This window comes from Oryctolagus cuniculus, chromosome 12 (genome assembly GCF_051225735.1).
Source record: "Oryctolagus cuniculus isolate XC-2025 breed Fujian yellow rabbit chromosome 12, ASM5122573v1, whole genome shotgun sequence".
NCBI lineage: Eukaryota > Metazoa > Chordata > Mammalia > Lagomorpha > Leporidae > Oryctolagus > Oryctolagus cuniculus.
In genome coordinates, this window is record NC_142878.1 from 51,652,104 (window position 1) to 51,680,027 (window position 27,924).

At 49.3% G+C, this 27,924-nt stretch overlaps 1 protein-coding gene across 4 annotated transcripts; it reads right to left on the bottom strand.

Moving 5' to 3' along the window:
* Positions 1 to 4,442: 4,442 nt before the first annotated feature.
* NGDN (neuroguidin) lies at positions 4,443 to 27,450 on the bottom strand. Of its 4 annotated transcripts, XM_002718085.6 has the most exons (12): positions 27,373 to 27,450; positions 11,889 to 13,313; positions 11,540 to 11,599; positions 10,544 to 10,615; positions 7,516 to 7,653; positions 7,181 to 7,265; positions 7,046 to 7,098; positions 6,685 to 6,802; positions 6,428 to 6,596; positions 5,235 to 5,391; positions 5,045 to 5,102; positions 4,443 to 4,608 (listed from the first exon to the last, which is right to left on the bottom strand). In XM_002718085.6, exons 2-12 carry the CDS (start codon positions 11,898 to 11,900, stop codon positions 4,589 to 4,591), a joined length of 942 nt encoding a protein of 313 aa, XP_002718131.1. In that variant the 5' UTR covers positions 11,901 to 13,313; positions 27,373 to 27,450; the 3' UTR covers positions 4,443 to 4,588. The 4 variants fall into 4 exon arrangements, with proteins under 4 accessions (XP_002718131.1, XP_089165997.1, XP_051678636.1 ...); XM_089309871.1 differs by lacking the exon at positions 27,373 to 27,450 and having other exon boundaries at positions 11,778 to 11,913; XM_051822676.3 differs by lacking the exons at positions 10,544 to 10,615; positions 27,373 to 27,450 and having other exon boundaries at positions 11,889 to 12,047.
* Between the last annotated feature and the right edge of the window lie 474 nt (positions 27,451 to 27,924).

Sequence of the window (27,924 nt, forward strand, 5' to 3'; positions counted from 1 at the left end):
ACTGGTTCTCATTTAACACAGGCTTATTCTAGCTCCAAGAAGCCCTGCTACTCACATCTTAGATCTGCTCCTGCAAGCCTGAGGCCCTGCTGCTTCTCACCCATGTCCCTCACTAGCTGACGGCACCCCCCCACCCCCAGAAGGAACCCAGCACACTTCAGTATTTCCCGAACTCCACTAAAGGGACTGCTTTTCTCCCCATTTTCCTCTCAATGTGACCTCCTTGCTCAGCACCTTAAATGCAATGGCCATCAGAGGTGCTTGTGTTAGCAGGGTGTCGGGGCCTCAGGACTCAGTGACTACTGCCACCTATTGACCCAAATTTGTTCAAGATAGACCTTTAATACGCTTCTTACACAGCAACGCTCTGTTATTCAAAAGCATCAATAGCTTAAACATGCGAAGGCATGGCTCTTGGGGCTTCTCTGAGACCCTCTGAACAATGAGATCAAAGAAATACAAAGCAAGACTGGGCAGAGAGCCAGAGCAATGATGCCTTTCTCTATGCAGAGGCAGCAAGAGAGGCCCAAGGAATAAAAAAGCAACTTTAAGTCTCCTCAAGAGTCTGTAGGCAAAAAAAGAGTGGAAGCAATGCTTTTCTCAAGTGCTAGTAAAAATCGTATGCACAACAATATAATGTTACCAGTAAAACAGAAAGTAAATTTTACCCAGATGCCTCCCTTCATCAAGTTGGCCAAACCTTTGGTGTGAGTCTGGGATTTATGGATCTAACAGATTCCAGGGAAGGCAGGGGACATTCGGGAGTGTGGCCGATTCTCACCCAATCTGTACCAATCAGAGCTGGAGACTGGGCAGGTGGACGGGGCTCTGGAAAAGGGCGGGCCTACACCACGCAGTTCTGTGTACTGGCTTGGCTACCCACCTTTCACCAACCCAAGGCCAAAGAAATGGGTGTGAACTCTCCATGGTACTGAAACATTCTAGCTCAGTCCTGAGAACAAGTCATCCCGTTCACATAGAAAACATGTTTTCCTAATAAAGGTATCCACGAAGACTCGGGAATTCATGCCATCTTCCCAAGTCTCCATAAAACCCTCACAAAACAAAGCTTCTGAGGTAAAAACAAATTGTCTTCCCCACCCTCCAAGGTGAAAACACAAAGGCAGTCAGGATAAACGCCTTGCACAGCACCAGTCAGTGCTTCCTTACCATCGTCACAAGACAGAACTGAGCAGCGCACATGCGCTCTAACAGCAGATCACTTACGGACACCAGAAACGATCCGCTGTCAGCCACTGCTCTGGGGAAGTCTGATAAGCACGTGGTCAAATGATCACAGAACCCAATCTGGGAAAAGTGCATGACAGAACAGACGTAGAGAAACCCTCCAGTTCCAATTCTTAGTCTCCTTGCTTAACAGCCTAACAGTGGTTCTCTATCTGGGTTCTATGGAGTTCTAAAGGTTCCCTGGAGTTCCTCAGGAGTCTTGGGGAAACAGAGTCATGAGAACATGGAATTCCAAAACTTCTCAACCCACTCCAATCAAAATAACCTGTTTTGCCTGTTTTATAGATTAAGAATCTACATAAAATTCTGTCAAATGTACTGCAAACATTGATGACTCTGGTAAGTATTCTCAAAAACAAGTCACCTTGTTGCTGGAAATCTTTCAAGTAATGCTCAAAGGTCAAGGAAAACAAGATGTCCTGAGATTAAAGACTTAATTGAATACAGGGCCCAGAGAGGCAGGAATTTTTCTGTATACTGCTATACCTCCAAGGGACTTTTTTTTTTTTTTTTTTTTTTTTTTTTTTTTTTTTTTTTTTTGACAGGCAGAGTTAGAGAGAGGCAGAGAGAAAGGTCTTCTTTCCATTGGTTCACCCCCCAAATGGCCACTACGGCCGGTGCTGTGCCGATCGGAAGCCAGGAGCCAGGTGCTTCCTCCTGGTCTCCCATGCGGGTGCAGGGCCCAAGCACTTGGGCCATTCTCCACTGCCTTCCCAGGCCACAGCAGAGAGCTGGACTGGAAGAAGAGCAACCGAGACACAATGTGGCGCCCCAATCGGGACTAGAACCTGGGGTGCCGGCGCCGCAGGCAGAGGATTAGCCAAGTGAGCTGCTGCGCCAGCCCCAAGGGACTTTAATAGTGTCTGGCACTTGTGGTTTATTTGAAGGCAAAGCCTGGAATAGAATGGGGCAGTAGGGAGGTGGGCGTTAGAGGTTAAAAACTATCTATGGGAGTGGGCGCTGTGGTGTAGTGGGTAAAGCCACTGCCTGAAGCACCAGCATCCCATATGGGCGCTGATTCAAGTCCTGGCTACTCCACTTCCCATCCAGCTCTCTGCTGTGGCCTGGGAAAGGAGCAGAAGATGGCCCAAGTCCTTGGGCCCCTGCACCTGCGTGGGAGACCCAGAAGAAGCTTCTGGCTTCCTGGCTTTGGCTGTTGCGGCCATCTACGGAGTGAACCAGCAGATGGAAGACCTCTCTCTCTCTCTCTGCCTCTGACTCTCTGTAACTCCTTTTTTCAAATAAGTAAATATTTTTAAAAACAAAAACAAAAAACTACCTATGAATATTTTTAAAAGAAAAAAACCCTGATCTGCAGGATGCTTGAGTTCTCTATCCTGTGTTCCTCAAGCACTGGTTCTCCAATGGACAAGCCATGTGATGTTGGACAAATTGTTTACTCTGAGCAAAGACTTTCTTTGCTAGTAAAATGGAGATGTCATATATTTTGTAAGGGCTAAGTGTAAAGGATTTAGTGTGTAACACAAGGTAAGATCTTAAAAAAGAGGAGCACATCCTATAATCCAAAAATCTTAATAAATTAGAAGCAAGTTTGCTGGTCCTAAGTAAAGCATTTTTTGTGCTGAGCTACTTACCCAGTCAGCTCAGCTAGGAAAGGAAAAGAATTTCTAAATTTGTTCTTATGGTTCTTTGTTTGGATTCATTTGAGCAAGAGGAGTCTGAGAGCCCAGGGCCTGTTGGGATCCCTCAGATCTGCCAAGGACTTGAAAGTTAAGAGGCCTTAGAAGCAAGCCCATCTTGGTGTCATCCACAAAAGCTCTAGGTCCTTTTATCTGGACACAATCTCAGAGATTCAGTTTTCATCTGAAGAGAACTAAAGACCAGAGATATTAAGTGATCTGCACAGGATAAGAGTCAGCAAAAGACAGTCACAGTCTAGTCTTGGAACTACTTTCTACCAGGCTGCCCCAGTTAGTCAGACCAGTATAGATCCAAATTCATAGACTCAGAATCAACAAGGTGCTAGTGATATAATGACCCAAATTATATTCCTGCCATGACACTGGCCTGGAAAGCCAGCCACTAAAATCCCATGTCCCTAAGCCCATTCTTATCCCACTGACTCTACCTACCTATTTATCCTTCTGTTCACTTTCTGTATCATCCACGGCCCGTGAGATCACTCACCAACAGGTCACATTCCCTGGATAGAACGTAACACAAGGTAACATCTTAAAAAGCTCAGATGTCTAACTCCTATTGGTCTCCCAATTTGAGTTTGGCTGTTATTTCTGTGAGATTTTTCACACTTTTGGCTGCCAAGCTTGGAATATCTGTTTGCTGGTGTTCTTTTGCAAGCCCTTTGAAAAGGGCAGGCCTTTCCCGACTCTGGTAAATCTTAGTTGAAGAGGGTGAAAGGGGCTGAAACACACAAGACTATACAGACTCTACTCTGCTATCCTCTGTAAACTCTCTCAATAACTGACCTTGGTTGAGGCTATAAACCTATGTTGAGGCTATCTTAGAAACAAAAGAAAAAGAGAGAAGTGAGGGTAAGAATAAGCCTTGCTGATGCGGAAAGGTTCTATCTTGCTTCTTAGTAGTAGCAAGCAGCAAAGGTTTCCTGAACCACTAATGCCACCTGGTGGCCAGGCCAGATACATGAATGAAACCTAAAATCCACATATTTCAGGAAGCTGGGACACCGTGAATTAGAAGAGTTGAGTAGGGACCAGAACTGTGGCAGAGCAGATAAAGCAACCGTCTGCTATGCCGAAATCCCATACGGATATTGGTTCATGTCTGGCTATTCCACCTCGGATCCAGCTCTCTGCTAATGGCCTGGGAAAAGCAGCAGAAGATGGCCCAAGTGCTTGGGCCCCTGCTACCCACGTGGGAGACCCAGAAGCTTCTAGCTCCTAGCTTTGAGCTGGTCCAGTCCTGGCCATTGTGGTCATCTGGAGAAATGAACTAGTGGACAGAAGACTCCTCTGTCTCTCCCTCTGTCTATAGCTCTATCAAATAAATAAATCTTAAAAAGATTATACTAAACTATTTTTTTGCAAAATAATCAATTTCTAGCTTCTTAGGAAAGTATATTATAAAAAAATTTTATAAAATCAAACTTCTCTCATTAAAAAAAAAACAAACAACACCTTTCCCTTTTCACCACCAGTCACCAAAAATACCCAACACCCAGTGAATTCAGTCATAAAATACATGTGCAAAAGGGGTTTTTAATTGTAAGAAAAATCAATTTTATTAGGAAAGTTCTTCCCACATGGCCAAAACAATGAATTTCAAGGAAACAAAACCTACATACAGTGAAATTAGAAGTGTTCCAGGGTGACAAAAAATACAGAAATATGTACACCCACAATCACCGCCGCCTCCGAAAACCTGAAAGGAAGGGAAACCAAGAATGAGGCCAAGGTCAGTTGGAAAAGCTGAAGAAACAGGAAAAGGGGAGCATCCAGCAAGAAGGGTGCAACAGGGCAGTCCTCGGCAGTACTTCCTGTGTCTTCCCAGGACAAGACTACAAGTGGGAGTGAAACTCAAATAGGATAACGGTTCCTTCAAGTTACACCTACAGTCCCATTTAAGGAACTCCGAACAGAAGCTGTAGGAACTTTAAGAGATGGAATCCAGGGGGTCCCTTTTGTGAACGATGCGGATTTTCGGGTTGGAAAGAACAAAAGCCCACCTAGAGATGAACATCCAGTATGAAAGACAAACCTCAGGGGTTGGTGACTCAGGACAGCAAGTGCTGACGGCCCACGTCCCAGTTCATACCCCCACCCTGCACCTGATCACCTAAGTCCTACGGTTCACTGACCTTTTTTCTTCCGCCCTTTCTTAGGTATCCTCTTCTGCTTCTTGACAGGATTCTGATCCTGGAGACAGATGGGAAAGAGAAGGAACGGTGGTGCGCTTTCCAGTGCCAGCGTCCCTCCCCAAGTTCCTCATGGCAACGAGTCCCACATCAGGCTGAAAGCGCCAGGCTGCCTGCGACCCGTCAACCCTACCTCATCAAGGTGAGCAGCTCCTCCGGTCAAGGCACTGATGTCACTGAAGTGCGTGAGGGAATGAAGCTGTGAGCTCATGACACTCGCGCGCTTTCGCCGTCCCTTCTCTCGCTTGCTGACGCTTAAGCGCACCATCATGCTCTCCTCATAGTTAATCCTGCCAGAGAAAGACAGTTTGCAGCAGGCTCAGACTACGGCAACAGAAGCTGTGGCCCAGAACCTGGGCCTGGGTACTTACTCGTCTTTGTTCAGTTCTCAAGAGTTCTCATGACAGTTCAACGTAACACTTAGTAAGGACTTAACTGAATGCTTAATACTGCGGTACGTCCCTCAATGCAATGGTCTTTGTGCTAGAACTTTCTTCATCTTTAGAGATCAACCTAGAGCCCATCCTTAGAATAATTTAAAATATTTTACCAGAAAACTCTTACATTTTAGCTCCATAAACAGGATTCTCTGGATAGGACCTTTCACACAAACTTCCAACTGCAGAGACTACATCTAGGCAGAGTCCATGCTTCTGTTTTAAATAAATTCCTTTTCTACTTTTCTTCCCTCACCTCCAATGCCATTATAAAAACCTGCCTATGTGGGGCCAGTGATGTGGTACAGTGGGTTAGGCCACAGCCTGTGACACTGGCTTTCCATATGAGTGCCAGTTCAAGTCCCAGCTGCTCTACTTCTGATCCAGCTCCCTGCTAATGAGCCTTGGAAGGCAGCCGAGGATGTGCTCCATATGGAACACCCAGATGGAGTTCTGAGCGCTCGGCTTTGGCCTGGCCCAGCTCTGGTCATCATAGCCACTGGACAGTGAACCAGCAAATGGAAGATCCCTCCCTCTCCCCAACCCCGTCTTGTAAATCTGCCTTTCAAATAAATAAAAATCTTTAAAAAAAAAAAAAAGACCTGCCTATATTGTCTTCAGTACAAAAGTGAGAGCTGTCCCGCAGAAATGCAGAATTGTAAAGCCCTAAGACGTGAAACTCCATATACCTCCCATCACACAGCATGGGATTTGGCCTAAACAGACAGAAAAACAATTTTCTCCTAGTTCTTATTCTGTACTCTTCACACCTGGACAGCTCTCATCCTAAGCTTTTCACTCCACTTTCTGTATCCCCTGGCTCCTCATCCTGAGCCCCAGGTCTCCAGTGCACACGGGAGACAGGTCGTTTCTAAAGGCCAGGGCTGACCTGTGCTGGTCCTCCTGACTCTGGCGCGTAACATGAGGATGGCGAGCATCGCGGATTTCCTCAGGCGCGTCTGAGTACTGCTCCTTCAGTTCGCGGATGACGGAGCTGCTCAATGCCCGCCTCTTGGCTCGTTCCAGCCGCTTTCTCTCCCGCTCGGCCTCTGTTTCATCTGCGTGACAGAAAGCAGCCAGGGTTACTGCAGAACAGAGAAAAGGACAGAACACGGTGTGTGGCGCGGAGGCAGCAGCAATCCATACCGTAGTGCACTGGAACCAGGCGCGGTGGGACGTATTTCTTAGACGCTCCTTTTGCAGATTTCTTCCCTGACGACTGCCCATCCTCCACTTCATCTTCCTCTTCATCCTCAGAGCTCAACTGCAAGAGGAACATGACTGCAAACCTCGGAAGCATTAGGCAAACACGTGAGAGGAAAACCCGCAGCTGGAGTATCCAGGGAGGGGAGCATCTGGACAAAACAGAGAAGAGGGCAGTGCACACCCAACACTCAAAGGCGCGAGCTGGAAATGCAATCGCAGAGAACCCCAGCAGACCCCAGAGCACCAGAGGCTCACGCAGGAACAGATCCCTCACGAACGCCAGGAGGATGCAGCCCCTTACCTTGCTCATCATACTGCTGGGATGAGGCTTAAAACGAAGTGGGTCATTCTCACCTAAAGTAAAAAATGCAAGAGATGTCATGTGGTTTGGAATTTTATGCTGGCCCCCACAAATTGATGGTGGTCCCCCACTTACTGAGGCTGCCTGTCACTGCGGTCCTCACCAGTTTGTCGATTTGATACTTCAGTTTTTGGTCCAAAGGACGAAGTTTTTCCAAAACCTACAACATGGCAGTTAAACAGGATTACATGCCCTTCCCAAATCAAGTACGTACCAGCATTCATATAATCTGCCAAATAAGGCACCTAAATATGTACAAAGTCGGCAAAATGGAGAGAAAAACTATTTTTTTTCTATTTGAGCTCTTTACTTAGATATTACAACGCCTGCTTAAACACGAGCTACTGCGTTGTGGCCTCAGGGTTCAGGATTTAGGAACCTAGAACTGCTCAAAGCCAAACACTCCATACCGTGCGAATCTCCACCAGTCTCAGAACTGCAGCGTGCCCCTGCAGAGACCCTCCCGATGCCTTGTCCAGGAGGAGGTGGCTCAGATCCATGAGGTACATGAGCAGCAGCTGGTCTTTCACTTCTAGGAAGCTGAGTCCCTAAGTTGAATAAAATGGTAAGAGACACAGATTCAGTTTACCTAAAGAATCAGGACAGACAGGGGCAAACAGGGGAGTGTTTTTGCAAGCTCAGCTTCTTCCTAACCAGTTTCTATAGGGTATCTAGAATTCAGAAATACCTCCCCCCTCCCTTATTTACAGTCTTGCGTTCCCAAGGTTTTGGTCGCCCAAAGTCAGCTGCAATCCAAAAAGATTAAATGGGAAATTCATTTAATTAGTAAACACTGCAAGTTTTAAACGGCACGTGGTTCTGAGCAGCACGACACCTTGCGCTGTCCTACTCCATCCCCTCTGCAAGTGAACTGTGACCCGCGCTGTGCACACGACCCGGTATCAGACTTTCTGTCACGGTCTTGTGAAAGGATCCTGTGACGACGCAGCAGGGTAGATATGAAAGAAACGCAGGGTTGATAAGGGTCAGTTCTGCAAGGTTTCACGCGCCCACTGAGAGTCCGCCCCAGATATGAGGGGACTACAGTAGTCCCAAGAAGCAGCTAGACCTAAGATGAGCAACAGAGAAAACTCAGTCTAACACTAGGGAAGCAAAGCTCGGAATTGCTGAGACACTAAACGCAGGAAAATCAGCACAGTCTTCCCCCAAAAAGACGACCGCAGGGTTGCTCAATCTCAGGGCTGCAGACATGTGGGGCTAGAGAATTCTTCTGGCGGGGGGCTATCATGGGGATTAAGAGGTTTTCTACAGCAAACCTGGCATCAACCCACTAAGTCCCCTCCCAAGTTGAACAAGAAGTCTCCACACACTCCCAAACCTTAATTTAATTTGATCAAAGTAACACTGGTTTTATTTCTATATGATGGAATTACATGCTACAGATTAAAAAAGCATTGATTTACCTAAGCTGACACGGAATTAAAACCATGTCAGCACAAGTCATTGCAAGGGTATAGAACATAGTTCCAACTGTATAGTATAACACAAGTTTTATATGCACAGAAAAATATCTGCTATACAATTATTATTATTATTATTATTATTTTTGACAGGCATAGTGGACAGTGAGAGAGAGAGACAGAGAGAAAGGTCTTCCTTTGCCATTGGTTCACCCTCCAATGGCCGGCGTGCCACGCCAATCCGATGGCAGGAGCCAGGTGCTTATCCTGGTCTCCCATGGGGTGCAGGGCCCAAGCACTTGGGCCATCCTCCACTGCACTCCCTGGCCACAGCAGAGAGCTGGCCTGGAAGAGGGGCAACCAGGACAGAATCTGGTGCCCCGACCGGGACTAGAACCCGGTGTGCCGGTGCTGCAAGGCAGAGGATTAGCCTACTGAGCCGAGGCGCCGGCCCTGCTATACAATTAACTGCTATCTTTGAGGAGTAAGATGAGGAAATGGAAGAAATTGAGTGCTTTTATTGAGAAATGTTCTTCCAACAAGTACATATTATTCTTATAATGAAACAAAAACCTCAAAAAACTGCCAGCAGTCATCTTACAGTGGTGATTATCATGATTTTTCATTTTCTTCCTCGTGCTTTTACTTACCTTCTAAACTTTCGAAAACTAAAAATGCAATGTATTTATAGGTAGAAAAATCAACCAAATGCTACTTTGTAATCTGAAAAGCACCCAGTAAAAAAGGCTTTGGTAATAAAAATAAGTAGCTGTCCAACAGATAAACAAATAGATAGTGACCTAAGAAGCATGCCGGCAGCCCATCTATCTCAGAAAAGCAATGAAATGGAGCAAAGCATGATCCCCGGGACAGAGCTACATCAGAGTCTGAGAAGTATGCTCTTCTGACATGCTAGGGCACTGCCAACTTCAAACTGGGTTACAGGTATGAGAGAAAAAGATTTAAAAATCAGAAGAGATGAAAGCAGATCATAAGAACAAAAGTACATGATGACAGGGGCCAGTGCTGTGGGGCAGTGGGTTAAGCTACCACCCGCAATGCCAGCAACCTTTATGAGTGCCAGTTCAAGTCCCAGCTGCTCCACCTCCAATCCAGCTCTCTGCTAGTGCACCTGGGAAAGCGGAGGATAATTGCCCAAGTACCTGGGCTCCTGCCACCCATATGGGAGACCAGGTTGGCATTCCAGAATCCTGGTTTCGACCTGGTCCAGCCCTGATCATTGCAGCCATTTGGGGAATGAACCAGTGGATGGAAGATCAATCTCCTTCTCACTCTTCCTCCCTCCCTTTCCCCTGCATCTTTCAATCAATGGCTTCTAAGCATTATGTCATAATAGGAAGCATTTTTTCTTTTTTTAATACTTATTTATTTATTTGAAAGGCAGAGTTACAGAGAGGCAGAGGCAGAAAGAGAGGTCTTCCTTTTCCGTTGGTTCACCCCTCAATGACCGCTGTGGCCAGCGCACCGCGCTGATCTGAAGCCAGGAGCCAGGTGCCTCTCTCTGGTCTCCCATGGGGTGCAGGGCCCAAGCACTTGGGCCATCCTCCACTGCACTCCCGGGCCACAGCAGAGAGCTGGCCTGGAAGAGGAGCAACCGGGACAGAATCCGGTACCCCGACCGGGACCAGAACCCGGTGTGCCGGCACTGCAGGCAGAGGATTAGCCTATTAAGCCGCGGCGCCAGCCAGCATTTTTTCTTAACATATAAAATAAGTATTTAGATAAAGCACAACAACTCCTCCGTCGGCCTACCAGGCTCTTGGCAGACGACTGTTCCAGCGTTACTTCCCACTCCTCCCACAGTTCTCTCCTCCTGCCTCTCGTACTGCTGCACTTGTTCCTGCTGCTTTGCTCTGTCCTCACTAGACCCCAGCACAGCCACTGGATCTTAATTCCTCTCTGAAGCTCTGGCACTTAGGTCACACAACACAGTGTGTCTACGCTGGAAGAACTACTGAGGACATCACGTCAGGGCTGCCCCTTGGCTACGCCTTACCTTCTCTGTAGGGTAGGCTCCAGCTTTAACTTTTTTGGTCAGTGCTTGCACCTGTGCAGTTACAGCCATCACCTGAAATCAGCCCAAAGAAAACAGCTGGTCTACATCAACTCACGTCTGGGAAGGGCGAAGGGCAAACACCAAACAATGCCACCGAAAAATGACCTCACACACTGTCTACAGTAAGGGACTAGCATCTTCTCAGTTCTGGGCAGGTGGGGAGAGACGTTTCCAACAGCCATTCAAAAGGCAGGGGGCTGGCGCTGCGGTGTAGCAGGCTAAGCCTTTGCTTGTGGCACTGGCATCCCATACGGGCACCACTTTGAGTCCTGGCTGCTCCACTTCCAATCCAATGCCCTACTAAAGGCCTGGGAAAGCAGTGGAAGACGGCCCAAGTGTTTGGGCCCCTGCATCCTTATGGGAGACCCATAGAAAGCTTCTGGATTCGAATCGGCCCAGCTGTTATGGACATATGGGAAGTGAACCAGCGGATGGAAAACGTGTCTTCCCCTCTCTAATAAATAAACAACTCTTTAAAAATAAATAAATTTAGGGGGAAAATCACCATTTCTTCTTAAAGCTACATAAACTACCTTTACCAAACCAAGGGGAGGGGATAGGCACTGGAGCAGTGGTGGAAGGGCACCGTCACTTTATCTGGACTGACAACTTACAATGCAGAGACCATATAAATGTGTGTTAGTTGGGCACCCAAAAGGCAAATCATGCCTTTCCCAGCATCGGCTCCCTGTGCTGTAGGAATAAAGGAAACCGACTCAGGTGACCTCTTTTTGGAGTTCTCAGTATTCCTTCGGGTACAGAAAACAATCACTTTGAATTTTGGCCAGAGAGAGTTTTCATCAAATCATTTAACTCTACTGGCATTCGGGAGCATTCAAAACCTGCCCTCAAATCACCGGCAAAGACTGAGGGTGAGGCACGGCCAGCCACAGCCAGTGCGTGAGTACCCCATTCCGAAGGGGCGACGCCACTCACCTGCTCCTGCAGGTTCTTCAGGAGGGTCACGGCGGCCGGCAGGTCCGCCTCCAACACCCCCTACGCAAGGCAGAGAGTACACAGGGTTAGAGGGCAGCACGTCTCGGAGAGAACCGCCTTCCCCTTCGGACACCTAGACTCGGCCTTCTCACTCTGGTAAACCAGCCAGCACTCGGGTTACCCGACAGGAGCCGAAGGCACCCCAGGCCCCGGGGCAGCGGGGCTCCTTTTGACCTACTGTGCCAAGGAGGCCACCCCCTTCCCTGGTGCCAGTAAACTGCCTCGATCCCGGGAGGTGAAAGGAAACGTCCACAAACGCTCCACGAAGAGAAACCCACACTGCACTCACCGGCGCCGCCATCTTCGCAAAGCCCGCCCCTTCCGGAAACACACTTCCTAAGCGCCAATGTCGTCACGCTGGACTTGAGAGAGACTACCGCGGCCAATCGGAATACGGGCTGCCTCACTTCCGCCCCGAACAGAATGAACAAGAGGCGGAGCCTGTTCTGGCCAATGGAAAAGAGGAACTGGCAATTCCGTCAGATTCACTGAAGATAGAATGACGTGAGACGTTCTTGGAGAGAAGCATGTGATTGGTAGGTTGGAGAGAATGATTAGCGCTAAACCAATAAAAGCTGAGGAAATGATTGATTGAAAGGTAGAAGAGCCCAATGGACAAAAGGAGTTAGCCGAGAGAATTGAGAGCTTATTGGCTACGGGATGCCGCAGTCTTTCTCACGGCGCTTTCCGCGTAGTGCCGGAACCGGCCGCTAGGTGGCGTCCTCGGCCTCGCTCCAGGATGGCCACGTTGCGAGGCAGTCATGGCCGCCTGCTTCTCCAATGTGGCCCCCGCGCGGTAACTCACGAACCTCTTGGCTCGATCTGTGACAGTACTGCTGGTGCGAACAAGTCACTCGGCCTCTGAGTCTTTTTCCATCCGTAGATGAGAGAGTTGGGCCAAAGCAGCTCAGGGCCGGGGTTTGGGAGCCGACTGACCTCGTGGTGCGCGCCCAGGGCGCTGCGGGAAGGCTGCAGACATGGCCCGGACGCTGCCCCCTCCTCGCAGTTTGGGAACAGGAGCGGGCATGGGAGGACTTGCCCCTGGTCACACAGGTGCAGAGGCAGGCGGAGCGCAGCCCATCTTTCCTCAGTACCCAGCTCCGTCAGCTCGCGCTGGCTTCTCGAAGGCTGGTGCGGTGTAGTCGATGGGTGTCAACTGTTCGGATCGTTTGCATTAGAAAATAAAGCTCGTTAGGAGCCAGCGATGGGCTTGAATTTTTCCTGCAGCCGCAGAGCCGCCCTAGGGACTTGACTGGGAGCTGCCTTCTGGGATCCGGGAAAGAAAAACCCCGTGGCTGGGCAGCCAGGGCGGGAAATGCTGGTTTCTAAGACTTGGGGTCCCGGCCTCTGCCCCCAGGATGCCTCACTTAGCCAAAGCCTCGGCTCTGTTCCTGAGCAGGTTTCTCTGCATTCTCGGCCCTGGCCAGTTAGACACAAACTTCTTTCCTTGGAACTTGAAATTTAGTTTGTTCCTGTGCGTTAGGATGTCAATGAGGAAACAAATTACACTGCCTTGTTTTTGTTTCTGATTATTAAAGTACTTGTCAGCCATTCCTTTTGTTAACAAGAAAATCTTGGCGTCAACTGCACAATAAATCTTTGCAAATGTCTTCTGGATTCAACCAACCAGCGCTGGCCAAGAACAAAGGAGCATTATATTTATTGTCTTCTCTTTCTTTCAACAATTCCATAAACTGGCCATCATTCGTAACATCTGCAAGTAGAAGTTGAGCTCATTTTTTACAGTTTTATTGAGATTTAATTCACATACTAAACAATTCATCATTTAAAGGATACAGTTCAGTGGTTCCTGGTGTCTTCACAGAGCTGTTCAGATATCACCATAATCTTTTTTTTTGGGGGGGAGGGAGGGATTATTTATTTGAAAGGCAGTTACACAGCGAGAAGGCAAGACAGAGGAAAACTAGAGCTAGAGCGAGAAGGAGAGCGAGAGAAAGAGCTATTCCATCTGCTGGTTCCCTCGTAATCAATCTTAGAACATTCTTACCACTCCAAGGGAATACAGTACCTGTTTGTAGTCACCCCTCTCCTCTTTTCGCAACACACCTCCAATCCTACTGTATGTGCTTGTAGAGTTGTCTATTCTGATGTTTCGTTAATATGGAATCAGGCTATATATCGCCGGATGCGACTGGTTGCTTTCACTTAGCACAATGCGTTCAGGGGTCACCCATAGTGTAGCCTGTATCAGCATTTCTTTTTGTTGCGGACTACTATTTCATTTTGTGACTGTACCACCTTTGGCTTCTTCCTTCATCAGTTGGTGGACATTTGAGTAGTTGCCAGTGCTTCACTTTTATGAGCAGTGCTGCTCTGAACGTGTGCATACACGTTTTTCTGGGGTATAGATTTTCATTTTCTTTGGGTGTCTCCCTGGGTGTGGAGTTGCTGGGTCACACACACGGTAATGTTGTTTATGAGGACTGCCAGACAGGCGCCCAAAGTATTGCAGCCTTTTACGTGCCCACCACTAATAAAACGGTTCCAGTGATTCCATATCCTTGCCAACACTTGCTAGAATCTGTCTTTTAATTATAGTCACCATGCTAAGTATGAGTAGTCTCTTATTGTGGTTTTAATTTGCATCTCCCTAATGGCTAATGATGTTGAACAACTTTCTTATGCTTGTGAACCCTTTGTATAGATTTTTTTTTTTAAAGATTCTTTTATTTGAAAAGCAGAGTTACAGAGAGGCAGAGGCAGAGAGAGAGTTCTTCTATCCACTGGTTCACTCCCCAGGTGGCTGCAACAGCCGGAGCTGCACCAATCCAAAGCCAGGAACCAAGAGCTTCCTCTGGGTCTCCCACACAGGTGCAGGGACCCAAGGTCTTGGGCCATCTTCCACTGCTTCTCCAGGCCATAGCAGAGAGTTAGATGGGAAGTGGAGCAGCCAGGACTCAAACTGGCACCCAAATGAGATGTGGGCACTGCAGGCAACGGCTTTGCCCGCTATGCCACAGTGAGGCCTGTATAGATCTTTGAAGAAATATCTAGTCAGATTTTTCCCCCTTTTTAATTGAGTTTTATTTTTATTATTGGTTTAAGAGGGTTTTTTTTTTACATATTCTGAATATGAGTCCTTTGTTATAAATATGATTTGCAACATTTTCTCCTGAGTTGTTTTTTCATTTTCTTGACAGTATTATTTGAAGCACAAAAGTTTTTAAGGGGCTGGTGCCGTGGCATAGCAAGTAAAGCCACTGCCTGCAGTGCCAGCAGCCCATAGGGCGCCAGTTCGAGTCCCAGCTGCTCTACTTCCAATCCAGCTCTCTGCTATGGCCTGGGAAAGCAGTAGAAGATGGCCCAAGTCCTTGGGCCCCTGCACCTGTGTGGGAGACCCAGAGGAAGCTCCTGGTTCCTGGCTTTGGATCGGCGCAGCTCCAGCTGTTGCGGCCATCTGGGGAGTGAACCAGCAGATGCAAGACCTCTCTCTCTGCCCCTCGTTCTCTCTCTGTATAACACTGACTTTCAAATAAATAAATAAATCTTTAAAATAACAACAACAAAGAAGTATCTTCTTTTTTCTAGCCTTGCCTCACAATTTTCTGACAAAATTTCTGTAACTGAAATAATTTTTTGTTTGTTTATTTGTTTTCCTATATATTCATTTAAAAAAATTTTTTTTGTGTAAGAATCTAAGCCATTTTATAGCTGGAAAAAGTTACAATCTCAAATTCTGTTTAATTTTTTCAAATTCTAATTTATTCTTTTAAGAGTCACGTGGGCCAGTGTTGTGGCACAGCAAGCTAAGCTGCCACCGGGGACGCCCGCATACTGCGTGGGCACTGGTTTGGGTCCTGGCTGCCCCACTTCCCTCCTAATGCACCTGGGAGAGCAGCCGAGGATGGCCCCCGCCGCCCATGTGGGAGACCTGGATGGAGTTTCAGGCTCCTGGCCTCGGGCTGCCCAGCCCTGACCATTGTGGCCATTTTGGGGTGTGAACCAGAAGATGAAGGATCCCTGTCTCCGTAACTTTGCCTTTCAAATAAATCAATAAGTAAGTGAGAGTCACAGAGACAGAGAGCTCCATCTACTCGTTCATTCCCTAAATGCTCGTCATCCAGGACTGGGCCAAACCAAAACAGGGAGCTGGGGACTCAGCCCAGGTCTCCCATGTGGGTGGCAGGAACCCAACTGCTTGAGCCACCACTGCTGCCTTCCAGGGTGCACATTAGCAGGTGGCTGGGATCGGACGCAGAGGTGGGAACTGAACCCAAGCATTTCATGTGGGATACAGGTGTCCTGGCCTGTATCTTAATCACCAGGCCACATGCCTGTCCCTGAATTAGTTTTTAACTTTCCATTTTGATTTTTAGAAGACTAACTGCATCAAATTTTTTAAAGATTTATTTTATTTATTTGAAATACAAGGTTACAGAGAGAGGGAGAGACAGAGAAAGAAATCTTCTATCCACTGGTTCACTCCCTAAATGGCCGCAGTGACCAGGGCTAGGTTGGACAGAAGCCAGGAGCCAGGAGTTTCTCCTGGGTCTCCCATGTGGGTGCAGGGGCCCAAACATTTGAGCCATCCTCCGCTGCTTTCCCAGGCACATTAACAGGAAGCTGGACCAGAAGTAGAGCAGCCAGGACTCGAACCGGCGCCCATGTGGGATTCCTGTGATGCAGGTGGAGGCTTTACCCACTACACCACACCGCCAACTCCCATCAATTCTTTTTGACTATTTTAAGTGGAAGCTTCTTATCAAGTTCACTATGTATTTGTTTAAAATATCTTTTAATACTGTACAACTTTAAATTTTTCTTTCACAGCAAACAACTTTTTTCCTTATTTTGGTTTGTTTTTGCTGTTGTCATTCATGGTGAAATTTACAACATACTTTTTCCTTTACTTCTGAAAAAAATTTTACTAACTTCTGAATCTCCCCTGTATTCTACATTCCATAGATTTTGATAAGTTGTATTTTCGTGTGTGTGTGGAGAGAGAGAGAGAGAGAGAGAAAGAGAGAGAGAGAGAGAGAGTTGGAGAGAAAGAGAGCTTTCGTCTGCTGGTTCACACCCCCAAACACCTCCAACAGCCTGGGCTGCCAGTAGCGGCACTAAACCAAAAGCCATGACCCTGGATCTCAACCTGGGTCTCTCACATGGGTGTCAGAAATCCAAGTACTGGAGTCATCAGCCGCTGCCCCCCTGGGGACGCATTAGCAGGAAGCTGAACCTTGAAGCAGGCAAGGGCTCTAACCAAGATACTCTACCGTGGGCTACGGGACGTCCCGAGTGGTGGCTTAACTGCTATGACTTCTAGGTTTCCTTTTGTATCAAAGGATTTCTAAATTTACAAAGCAATGTTGTCAGCTTGTGGCTCCTCCTCCCCTAAAATCAATACACTTTTACAAGCAATTTAAGTTCTTTTGCAGTAGCACTCTCCTGCTTAGTGGTGGGTGTGGGTGCCTTGTGACAGAATATCATCAGTTCTTCCCTCCCACCCCACACAGCCTCACTGCTATCCACGTCACCACTTACCCATCTTCTGTAACTACCCAATATATTGCTGCTATTACTAATCTGCACAGTTTTCCACTAGATCGGATAGGAATGAGAAAACACAATATGTTTTATCTTCATTTTACCTTCTCTGATACACTTCTTTATATAGATTCAAGTTTTGGATCTACATCATTTTGCTTTTTTCTAAAGAACTTCTTTAACATTTCTTATTAGTTAGGTCTGTTGGTGAGAGATCGCCGCAACCTTGTTTGTCTGAGAAAGTCTTTCCTTCATTTTTGGAGGCTAATTTCACTGGATACAGATTTCTAGGTGGGTGGATTTTTTTCTTTCAGCATTTGGACTATTTCACCGTACTCCTTTCCTGCCTGCATTGTTTCTAACAAGTTGGATGTAATGTTCTGTTCATTCATCTATTGCTAAGATTTCTCCCTTCTTTCCAGAGTTTCTCTTTTTCTTTCGTTTTTGCAGTTTGAAAATGTTATGTTTAGGTGTAGTTTTTTGTTTGTTTGTTTGTTTTTGTATTTATCCTACTTTGGTATTTATCTCTGATCTTCCTGGTCTTGTGGTTTGGTTTCTGTCATTAATTTTGAAAAATTTTCAGACATTATTTCTTCAAATATTCACTTCTCCTTCTGGTGTTTCCATTACACACATTTCCAACTTTTGTAATTGCCCAGCGGTTCTTGGATATTCTGTTCCTTCCCCCACCCCCCACTCTCTCTTCATTTTGGTTTGAGAAGTTTCTATCGATGTGTCTTGGAGCTCACTGATTCTTTCATCATCTCTGCCCAGCCTACTTGATCCATCAGAGTCATTCTTCCTTTTTGTTACTGTATTTTTGACATCTAACATTAACTTTTGAGTCTTTCCCAGGGTTTCCATCTCTCTGTTTACATTATCCTTCAATTTCTTTTTTTAAAGATTCATTTCATTTATTTGAAAGGCACAGGTAGAGAGAGAGAGAGAGAGAGAGAGAGAGAGAGAGAGATCTGCCATCCACTGGTTCACTCCCCAAATGTCCATAACAGCCAGGGCTGGGCCAGGCCAAAGTCAGTTGCCAGGAGCTTCTCTTCAGGTCTCCCATGTGGTTGCAGAGTCCCAGGGACTTGGGCCATCCTCCACTGCTTTCCCAGGCCACAGCAGAGAGCTGGATCAGAAGTGGAGCAGCCAGGACTAGAACTGGTACCCCTATGTGCTTTACCTGCTACACCACAATGTCAGCCCCACCCATCAGTTCTTGAATATTGTCCACTTTTTCCATTAGAGTCCTTAGTATATTAATCATAGTCATTTTAAATTCCCAGTCCAATAGTATTAATCATGATTTTTTTATTTTATGTATTTTAAGAGGCTTTGGCATCTTAGGGACTTTGCTAATCCTGGAAAGACTGCCCCTCCCAGAGCTAGCTAATTTCTAGAGATAGGAAACAGCCTTGGAGCACATCTTTCATAAGCAAACCTACCAATCCAAAACCCATAGTCCCAGTTACCTCTTTTACCTAACTCTCACACACCAAGCCAATAAATAATCCCAGGGCCAGTGCCAGATAGCCAGAGATCACCCCTGTAACTCAGAACCTCCCAGAACTATTCAAACTAACCCGTCCTCTGTATTTGCCCTGCCTGGCCTTTCCCGTGGAAACCTCTAGAAAAGCTGTATCTGTGCTTTGCCTTCCTTCCTTCTGCCTCCTGGCTGAAGCCAGTGCTTTCCCATGGAGCTGTCTGTGGGCCCTATCCCAGCCGTGCTGGGGAACACTGGTCTCCATGTCTGTTATTTTATTATACTTTACAACGCTTGAGCCATCGCTCTCTACCTCCCAGGGTTTGCATTACCAGGAAACTGGAATCAGGAGCACCGCTGGGACTGGAACCCATGCACCTCCAAGGATGTCGCAACGGCTGTGCCAAATGCCTGCCCCACCCATCTTTTTATCACAATCATTCATTTGAGTATGAAGTGGTATCTCAATGAGGCTTTGAGCTGAGTTTCTGTAATGACTGGTGTATGGCATCTACTCGTGTGCTTTATAGCCATTTGTATGTCTTTGTTAAAGATATGAAGATACGAAGGTACTTTCAAAAGTTCATTTTGGTGCAAAAAATTTGAAGTCTACCCATAATTTTTTCATTTTCTGTGAGCTTTTGAAGACCACTGCTATTGTCACTGCCTGAATGCGCCACTACAGTAGCAGGTTAAGTTGCTGCCTGCAGTGCTGGCATCCCATATGGGCACTGGTTCAACTCCCAGCCCCTCCTCTTCCAATCCAGCTCCCTGCTAATGCACCTAGGAAAGCAGCAGAAGATGGCCCAAGTACCTGGGCCCCTACACCCATGTGGCAGACCTGAAGAAGCTCCTGGCTCCTGGCTTCAATCAGCCCAGCTCCAGCTGTTGTGGCCATCTGGGGAGTGAACCAGCAGATGGAAGACCTCTCTCTCCCTTTGTCTCTCTCATTCACTCTACAACTCTGTCTTTCAAATAAATAAATAAATTTTTTTTTTTAAAAATGCAAAACTTAACAGGGTATTTTGGGGACTAGTGCCTGTATTTAAAAAAATATATTTTTTTATTTGAAAGGCAGAGAGGCAGAGAGAGAGAGGTCTTCCATCCACTGGTTCACTCCCAAGATGGCTGCAATGGCCAGAGCTGTGCCAACCCGAAGCCAGGAGCTGGGTTCCCACCTGGGTGCAGGGACCTAAGACTTGGGCCATCTTCCACTGCTTTCCCAGGCCATAGCAGAGAGCTGGATTGGAAGAGGAGTGGCCAGGACCTGAACCGTTGCCCATATGGGATGCTGGCACTATAGGCGGCAGCTTTACTTTCTGTGCCACAGTGCCGACCTCTAGTGCCTATATTTTTAAAAAAGAAATTAATCTGAATAAATCAGAGCCAGCTAGCAAACTTACAGTTACGTGGCTAGGGACCTTCCAATGGGATGGACCAAATAAGGTGGCTGTGTAACTGCAGAGACCCACGTGTTTGCTTGGCTTTCTGTGTTCATCCTGTAGAAGCTTCCCCCTTGCATTCCCTCAGTGGCGCTCCTGGTCCACTTTCGGTTTGCAGCTGTCTGATTCAGGAATTGTTGTTTGCTCAGATCGACTCTAAGCATTTTCTCATGCCCCCGGACCCACAATAACCATCTTGTATTTTCCTCTCCTTTCTCTTCCACCCTGCCTGGCTCCCTTGGAGCGGCCAGGGCCCAGGCTGGGTCTCGGGGAGGTGGCAGAGCAGAGGAACTAGCATTGGCTCAGCGTGGGTCAGCAGCGAGGCAGCCAGCGCAGGACGAGGGCACAGAGTGGAGATTTTCAGCAGCTTCTGGCCTCCCACTTCCACATCAGGAATCCACCGTCTGAGCCCCTGCCAGCCGTCAACTCAAGGCCTGCGCCGCAGTCAACTGTGTTAGGAGCTTGGTGAGAACTTCTGAGTGACTTTCGGCTGAAGGCCTCTTCAGAGCTTCCATGAGGAAGGACAGGTACGACTGTGACCTCCAGGGAGGGTTCAGAATAGAAAGACGAGCGGATGGATGTCCTGAGCGTGAGAGATGGGACGTTTCAGACCGGCTTTGGAGAAGAAACGCTGGGACATCATTGTGTGCATGTCACTAGCATGAAAAAGAAAGGACCCCGTCTTTGTCATTCGCAGACATGGGTAAGAATGTCTTCACTGCATGAGGATAATTTCTCATGACCCAAGAGCTCACCCTGTGCCTGCTGCCACCTCGGCCCCAGGCACAGCCCCTCTGTCTAAGTGGCTCCTTCTCCCAAGGGGAACGATGTTGAGGGGGAAGGACCAGCTGAGGCAGGGAGGTGTTTGTCCGAATCCTCTTACATAGCCTTCCTTGGCCTCTTTGACTATTTTCAAATTCATTTTGATGCTTTTTTTAAAAGATTATTTGAAAGGCAGAGTACAGAGAAGGAGACACTGCATTGGAGATCTTCCATTTGCTGGTTCACTCCCCCAAACAGCCAGGATTGAGTCAGGCCAAAGCCAGGAGCCAGAAGCTTCCTCCAGTCTCCCACATGGGTGGCAGGGGCCCAAGGACTTGGGCCATGTTCAGCTGCTTTCCCAGGCGCATTTGCAGGGAGCTGGGTGGGAAGTGGAACAGCCGGGACTCGAACCTGCATCCATATGGGATGCTGGCACTGCAGGCAGTGGCTTAACCTGTTGTGCCACAGCGCTGACCCTTTTGATGCATTTCTGAAAGCTCTTTAGGCTCTGGAGACTCTAGTAATTGTCCAAAAGTCACTCAAAGGGGACCTTGGAAACATCCATGACACGAGGGCTTCAAAAACCGCAGCCATGTCATTCTTGTGTATCCCAGCTTGGAGCACCCCAATGTGTCTTTAATGCATGTCCATAAAGGGCTCTGGTTGGGTCACTTCAGCTATTACCCGTGGTTACCTTTGGGGGTGGACTTGGAACAGCAGAAGGAGCTTCACTTCTTTTGCTTTATGGAAGGTTCATTGCTTGAATGTTTAAGTAATAAGCCTGGCTCTTTTATGATTTGGGAGGAAAGATAAAGAGAAGAAAAGACAGAGAGACAGAGAGGGAGGGGGTAGAGAGCGAGCCTGCTGCCTCCTCTCCCCCTCCCCCCGCCTCCCCTCCTCCTGACCGTGATCCAGGGAATCTCATCTATGTCCCTTCCCCGGCAGGAGCAGTTGGAACCATCGTAGGCACAGAGGACAGCAGCTGTTCCCCCTCATTGGTACATTATTCATCATCTACTTATTTTATTTGGATTTGTCAGAGTCAAGAGAGCTCCTGATAAAAATACACATGACTTTCGGCCCCTTTAAAATCGACACAGTGAGCAATACTCAGGGAGACTGGAGGCAAGAGGAAGGCTGAGGGGAAAATACAACAGGAACAAAGTGGGCGAGAAAGAAAACAGTAGGTTCACGGAAATCACACCGAACGCCTGCCTGCTTTAAGAACGCAGGCGTTCAGCGCTCCGTGTTCAAGCCTAGGACAGCCTTGTGCCCTGGGCTTGGGCCCAGAGGGCAGACACAGGGGCTCCCTGATTCCATGAAGCCTCCTGGAGCCCACAGCGCTGGCCAGCAGCTCGGGATGTGGCTGCTCAGGACCTGGCCTTTCAGACCCACCAGCGGGTGCACCTTGCCCTCCTCTCCGCCCTGCCCTTTGTCGGTGCCCGGGTTTTCCGTGGCTTCGTACACTCTGAACCCCACAGTGCTGTTGGTTGTGTGTTTATTGTTGGGATCGGAAAATTCTTTGAGCACAAAGGCCCTGGGCAGGAGTCCACAAAGTGCGTGCGGTGACCTTCCCTCCCCTGCCTGCTGCCTCTCCGTGCTCCGTTCCAGTGACATTGCCCAGAAGCCAGAGGACCGTGGTTAGCAGATGACCACGCAGGCACGGCTGTCTAATTCTAGCCAAGGGCATGGGGACAGGACAGAGCCCGGGGACCTGTGGCCCCTTCCCGGAGAGCACGCAGGGCTAATAATAGGAGAGGAGATTAGGGAGGATTTGAACAGCATTGTTATCTCACTGGAATGGCCTGTGAGGGCCTTTTTTCCACCAGGAGCCGAGAGCCACACCTCCAGCGGACCCACAGTCTTTCACCATCTCTCCTTCTCCTGCCCTTCTCTGTCACCCCCAATCCATCCCCTCATCCTCTGCCTGTCCCTCCTCTCTCCACCGCTCGCCACCGTCTACACTCCAGCCTCTGTTTCTCCTACTTCTCTGCCTTGACTGGCTTCCTTCCACGGCTTCCCTCAATTCCTTCCACATAGCCCTCATCCCCACTTCTGGCCCCTGTGTCCCACGTCCTCTCTTCCTGGGGGCCTCACTGCCTTCAGCAGCAGGCACCTGCAGCCTTGCGGGCCCCTCGGCTGAGGTGTTTGGGCCAGGCCGGTGTCCGCTCCTCCTGTGCCCCAAAGCTGGGTTGGACAACACGGACCAGAGAGGCAGGGGTGGGCTGGTGGCCTCCCCTCCCTCGGCTGCTGGCTGTCAGCATCCTGACAGGTCTGAGAGCAAGCCTGGACGTGGGGGGCCTACCCCTGCTGTTCTTAGGAACCCAGCACCCGCGGCCTGGGTCTTGTTTCACACCATCACCAGCAGCCGAGGCTGTCATCTCAGAGACGTCCTTGGGCAAGGACACGGATGCCTAACTCTACTCTCTGCAGTCTCCACCTATTCACTCCCCGCCTGTTCCCGGGGCGGCGGGCTTGGGGGGTACCTCAGTCCCGGCTACACTGTGGACCTCCACACCTGCCTCTGGCTCAGGCTCTCCTCAGATCCCCCCACCTCCTTTTTTGGACTCTTCCCTCCTCCCAGGAAACCAACTACTGTGCCTCCTGCTGCCTTCCCACCCCTCCTGCTCAGATGCGTCAGCTCTGTTAATCTAGTGTATTCAAAGCCCCCTTGATAGGGACCCTTCTTTCCTTACTTCAGGGAGGGAAGTGAAGACCCCTGCACTGGTCCCCTCAGATGCTGGGGACCTGACCAGCCCTCAGTCCCTGCTGTGGCCACTCGCTGCCCCCCGCCCAGGAAAGGCTCCCTTGGGGGAAAAGCACCCGGGCCCCTCATGCCCAAGAGGACTGGCATAACCTGTGCATCTGTTTAGCCAGCTCTGAACTTTCATGGCAAACCTCAGGGCATGAGTAGCCAAGGATTGATCCTAAGGTTCTACCTGAAATCTGAGGTTGTGCGCCCAGCAGCAGGGAACCTGCACAGCAACATGGTTCCCTCGGGCTGTCAGATCTCCAGCCAGAGCCCTGCCTGGAGAGCCTGGGAAGTTATTCCAGGCTCAATGGAAGCGCCTGTACCTTGTAACCATGAGCATCACCTTTCTGGTGAAGACCACCATGCAGGGGACAGCGTTGTGGTGCAGCAGGTGAAGCTGCCACATGCAACACCAGCAACCCATATGGGCACAAATTCGAGTCCCAGATGGTTCACTTCTGATCCAGATTCCTGCTAATGCGCCTGGGAAAGCAGAGGAAGATGACCTAAGTCCTTAGGTCCCTGCACCCATGTGGGAGACATGGATGAAGTTCCAGACTCCTGGCTTTGGCCTGGCCCAGCCCTGGCCATCTGGGGAGTGAACCAGGGGAGGGAAGACCTCTCTCTCTCTCTACCTCTCCCCATCTCTCTATAACTCTGTCTTTCAAGTAAAAAAATAAATCTTTTTTTTTATTAGACAGGGAGAGTTAGACAGGGAGAGAGAGAGAGAGACAGAGAGAAAGGTCTTCTTTCCGTTGGTTCACCCCCCAAATGGCTGCTACAGCTGGCGTGCTGTGCCGATCCAAAGCCAGGAGCCAGGTGCTTCTCCTGGTCTCCCACGCGAGTGCAGGTGCCCAAGCACTTAGGCCATCCTCCACTGCCCTCCCAGGCCACAGCAGAGAGCTGGACTGGAAGAAGAGCAACCGGGACTAGAACCCAGGGCCTATATGGGATGCCGGCACCACAGGTGGAGGAATAACCAAGTGAGCCACGGCACTGGCCCCTAAAAAAATAAATCTTAAAATAAGAAAAGAAAATCACAATGTGAGACATAAGCAAGCCAAAGACACTGAGTCCCCGGGCGCTGCCTGTGTCTCCAGGTCCCTGGGAGGGCTGCCTCCTGCCATCCAGCCCCGTTTCAACCCACACAGGACTCAGAAGGCTAAGACCCTTCTCAGGCCTGCTGGTTAAGGGTCAAAGGGTGAGAGCTGTGGCTGCAGCCAGTCTGCTCTGAGCTCCCTGCTCTGAGGGCTCCCTGCGTGCATATCTGGAGATGAGCCAATGAGCCGCATGTTTGCATGCCCACGTTACGGTGGTGGGCATACAACCCTTCCGGTCTTCCCAAACCACCCCCTTGGCTTCCAGATGGAGAGATGGGAACAAAAAAACAGAACCAGAATACGCAAAACGGAGTGGGGAACAAAACAAGGGAACCTTTCACCACCCACTCCTCACACGTTCAGGATTGCCCTATCTTCAAAACAAAACAAACCATGCTCCTTGGCCCTGTTCCCTTCTCATTGCTGTCTAATCTCATTCATTTCACTGCCAAACTCCTCAAATGCAGGGTGTACACCCATTGCCTCCACTTCCGTCCCACTCACCCTTTTCTTAATAAACTCACTGCGGCCCGGCCCTGCCCTGTCACTCTGCAGCCCGGCTCTGCCCTGTCACTCTGCAGAAGTCACTTGCTCCAAGAGCATCCAAGTCCCCTTCTCAGTCTTCCTGACACTTGGCCTTTCTTTGGCATCTGACGCGACTGGCACCTGCTCCTCTTGAAACACTTCTCACGACTTCTAGGAAACTGCCCTTTTCTCCATCTCCGTGGCTCGCTCTGAGCCGCCGTCTCCCACTTGTTTGCAGCAGTGGGGTGGGGGGTATCTCCTGGGGCCGCCCCTCTTCCTTCTGACCCCACAGCTCCTTCCACCATCTCCTGAGGCAGTCACCTCTCCTTTCCCAGCCCTGCCTGCAGGTTCCATAACTCCAGCTTCCAACAGGGATGCAAAATATCTTCTGTGAGTTTCCCCACGCTCACCTGCAGCTCCCCCCATCAAACCCTCCGTCCTCTGTCCTGCCTGTGCGGGAGCTTGCTCTCTTTCGCCCCATTCCCACGGCACCAAGGCTCCTCCTGTCTCCTGCTGCCACTCTGCCGCAAGGCATTCTATTCCTTCCTTCAAAATGCCTTCTCGGCTTGCCCTTCGAGTGTGCTGGCCCCACTCTCCCACGGTAGCTTCCTCTTGGGTCCTCGTGCCTACAGCCTCTTCTCTCCTAAAGTACCCACAGTATCCGTGCGAGGCCCCTCACACTCTGCTTTCAAGACATCACAGTGACTGCCACGGTCTAGAGTTGGAGTTGTTTTTTACCGCTTCCCGGATACTATCTGACTGGTCTGTGAAATGTGGTGGAGTCAATAGGAATTGCTTCGCAGCAAGATGGACCTGCGTTTAAATTTCAGGGCCACGTTTGCTGTGGGACCTTGCGCAAACAACTTAGCCTCTCTAAACACTGCTACTCATCCATAAAATGCAATTGAAGTGACGAGCGAGTATGAGTATTCAGCGAACTAGTGTGCCTATAACACTCTGCCTGGTACCTGAAACAGGTGGGCGCTCAACACATACATAACCCTGCCTTTTCTTCATTCCCTTCCATGTCTCCAGATCCCAATGGTGTAGTCTGACCGGGCGGGCGTCCTCTGAGTCCTTGCTAGCCCACCACACCTTGCCACTCCTAGCCTTCGGTCATGCGGCGACTCTCCCTTCTAGAACCCACCCTGACACCCCAAGCTGCTCAAAGCTCCGTTCTCCCTTCCAGCCCGTTTCATGTCCCCACCTTGAAGCCTTTGACTGTCCCACACCATGGTGAGCGCGAGCTCCTCGGCCCCCAGCTTGCTCCCAGGACAGAACAACAATGGATCATGCTGTGTTGTCCTGAACCAGTCTCCCCTGGTTCCTGGTGTGTTGCCTTTGGCACCCCTGGATGAGGGGAATGCCTGTGAGTCAGGGGCCATGAGATCCCACTGTAGCTGCCATAGAGCCTGGCTACAGCAGGGGTCAGTATGGCATCTGGTGGGCTGACCAATCGGAACCCCTCTGCAGGGAGGGAGGAGGATGAGACAGGCTGAGCTGGGGGCTGGAATAGTGTCACTCCTGGCAAGTCCATCAGACACCCATGGTCTGTCTCAGAACTGGCTATGGAAGGTAGCTTGGGCTCTGTGCAATCTGTTTGCACAGAGATATATGCATACACATATGTGTCTGCAAAGGTAGGCATGTGTGCTTGCGTGCACTCAAATGCATTTAAGGGGTAGGGTAGAGCTGGGGGTGGGGGACAGGCAGTGGCTCTGGGGAGGTCTGCTTAAGGAGGTAGAGCCCTTACCAAAGAAATGAAGTACTGGGGGCTGGCACTGTGGCATAGTGGGTAAAAGCTGCCACCTGCCATGCTGGCAACCCATGTGGGCGCCAGTTCGAGTCCTGGCCGCTCCACTTCCGATCCAGCTTTCTGCCATGGCCTGGGAAAGCAGTGGAAGATGGCCCAAGTCCTTGGGACCATGCACCCACGTGAGAGACCTGGAAGAAGCTCCTGGCTCCTGGCTTTGGATCGGCGCAGCTCTGGCCGTTGTGGCCAATCGGGGAGTGAATCAATGGGTGGAAGACCTCTCTCTCTCTCTCTCTCTCTCTCTCTCTCTCTCTCTGCCTCTCCTTCTCTCTGTATAACTCTGACTTTCAAATAAATAAATCTTTAAAAAAAAATGAAGTCCTGTAATCCCTTTCCCAGGGGAGAAGACTGATGATTTCTCAGCCACTTGGGCTCCTCACAAAGCAATTACCTTCAGCTCTGAGTAAATCCCATGGTCTCCATATCCTGTGCTGGTCCAGGTGTGGCGGCCACAGGATGCTGCCCCAAGAACACCTGTGGACAGAGCACAGGTTCTCAGGAGGAGCAGAGGGAGCAGACATCTGCTCTGTGTGCCCAGCACAGAGACAGCAGTGTGCAGGGATCCTGGCTTGGACACAAATGCATCTGGCAGGTGACCCAAGGATGCTGATTTTCCATTTGCCCGATGATTTCACATCATAACACCTTGGCCATTCTCCCCACAGAGTTTCTAGACCCCTGCAGCCTACGATTGGGCTGGCTCCAGCGCAGGTGTGGATGTGACTGCTGAAGGAGCACGATCGACTCAGGGCTGGATCTGCCCCTCTCCTGGGGGCCTGGCTTAGTCTGCCTCCGCTCTACAGCCCGATTCCCAGACCCTAGGGCCAGCCAGCTCTACCAGGGTGCACCACTAGGGTCCCTAAGACCTTCAGGCAGGACATGAAAACCAGTTAGCTGGTGAGTGGCCCTAGGTTCCCAACTGGTGTCCTGGTGGATGTCACCA